This window comes from Austrofundulus limnaeus, unplaced genomic scaffold, assembly GCF_001266775.1.
Source record: "Austrofundulus limnaeus strain Quisiro unplaced genomic scaffold, Austrofundulus_limnaeus-1.0 Scaffold97, whole genome shotgun sequence".
NCBI lineage: Eukaryota > Metazoa > Chordata > Actinopteri > Cyprinodontiformes > Rivulidae > Austrofundulus > Austrofundulus limnaeus.
Window position 1 is genome coordinate 1,085,298 of NW_013952499.1, and position 1,421 is coordinate 1,086,718.

The 1,421-nt window shown below is 39.6% G+C and overlaps 1 protein-coding gene across 1 annotated transcript in view; it reads right to left on the bottom strand.

Moving 5' to 3' along the window:
- The window catches only part of kirrel1b (kirre like nephrin family adhesion molecule 1b), a gene marked incomplete at its 5' end in the record, with an annotated part of 35,982 nt that overhangs the window by 3,579 nt on the left and 30,982 nt on the right, over positions 1-1,421 (bottom strand). The window contains 1 exon segment of the mRNA XM_014013046.1: positions 393-467. Within this exon segment, the coding sequence (XP_013868500.1) occupies positions 393-467 (75 nt within the window).

Consider the following 1,421-nt stretch of genomic DNA (forward strand, 5'->3'; position numbering starts at 1 on the left):
AATCTTCTTTTTGAGTTTAAAAACTGATAGAAAACTCAGCTGCAGCATCGCTCTGCCTTCAAATAAAGGATTTTGACCCATAAGAGAAACTTCTCCATCAGATAACTAATGATAAAAACTTGCCACAGATGCAAGAAAATTCCCATCCAACCACAGGTTCAGACTGAGTGATACTCATATCGACTAAAAGTTTTGCTGTTGGAAAAAAGGAGCTTTTAACGGAGCAGAAAGTGCTGCGCTGGAAGGAATGGAAGCTCTAAAAGGAGCAGGGAGTGCAGCATCACAATGCTCATGCAACATGCAGGATATGATGTCAAAGACGATGTAGATTATTGTTTTCCCTGGAAACTCAGGTGTCAGCGAGCGAAAACGTCTTCGCTGACTCAGCTCACCTTTAGCTCGTACTCCTCCCGTGTGTCGCTCTCGCTCCTGATCTCCTGCTTCAGGTCCATGTCGTCTTTGAACGGCTGGGTGGAGGGAGAGAGGGAAACAGAGGGCAAAAACTAAACCATCAAACAACGAAACACACACACGGAAAGAAGGGAGGGYGAAGAAAGGAGAGGAGGAGGAAGAGAGGGAAGGAAGAGGGAAAACAGAGTTTCAGCTTATTCGTCCCAAGAGAGTGGAAGAAGAGAAACGCTTCGTTGTCAGGAAGGAAAAGAAAAACGGTTCTGGGTTGAGCTTTATAAACCTTGTCAAAGGGACGCCCTCAATTAGACTCCAGGATTTCCAGGAATTTTCTAAAAAGAGTAAAACGTTTTTTTTAATCCTCGATGAAACCTGCAACAAAATGATAAGGTCAAAGCAATGATATAGGCCCCTGTATTTGTGTATAACGAGTGTTAAAGTGCCTGTGACATCAAATTTTATTCATAAATATAAATTCATTTTTGGAAAGATAATATTAATGACGCATTACAACAAAATTAAAGTTTGAATGCGCAGTAACAGGAAGTTATGACTAAGGGAAATGCCTGCATGCAAACAGAGCATCGCTACAAYGGCTAACATTAGCAAAGGATCTGATGTTTCTGGATTATTAAAGATAGTTTATAGAAACGAAGACCAGATAGTTCCCATTTTTTAATAGTTCCCTTTTGTTGTCACTTCTTGTTCCACTTAAACTGCTCCAAGTTAAAAAAGGCAGTTATGTGACAGAATAGGTAAAATTCTGTAAGTTACACCAAATAGCTTAAATATTAAAGGGGAAATATTATGTGTTTCTCAGGCATTTATTTAAATACTATACCATAAGAAAATATATGTCACCTTTAGCTGTTATAAAAAAGCTGTTTTTATGTTTAAATAGAAAATAAACTTATTTTCTCATCACTTCCTCTTCTAAACGCCTAGAAATTGGCCTCTTTCTCGTTAAGAACCACCTTCCGCTTCTGTCTCCCCCCATTTCGGTGGGGGGGGGG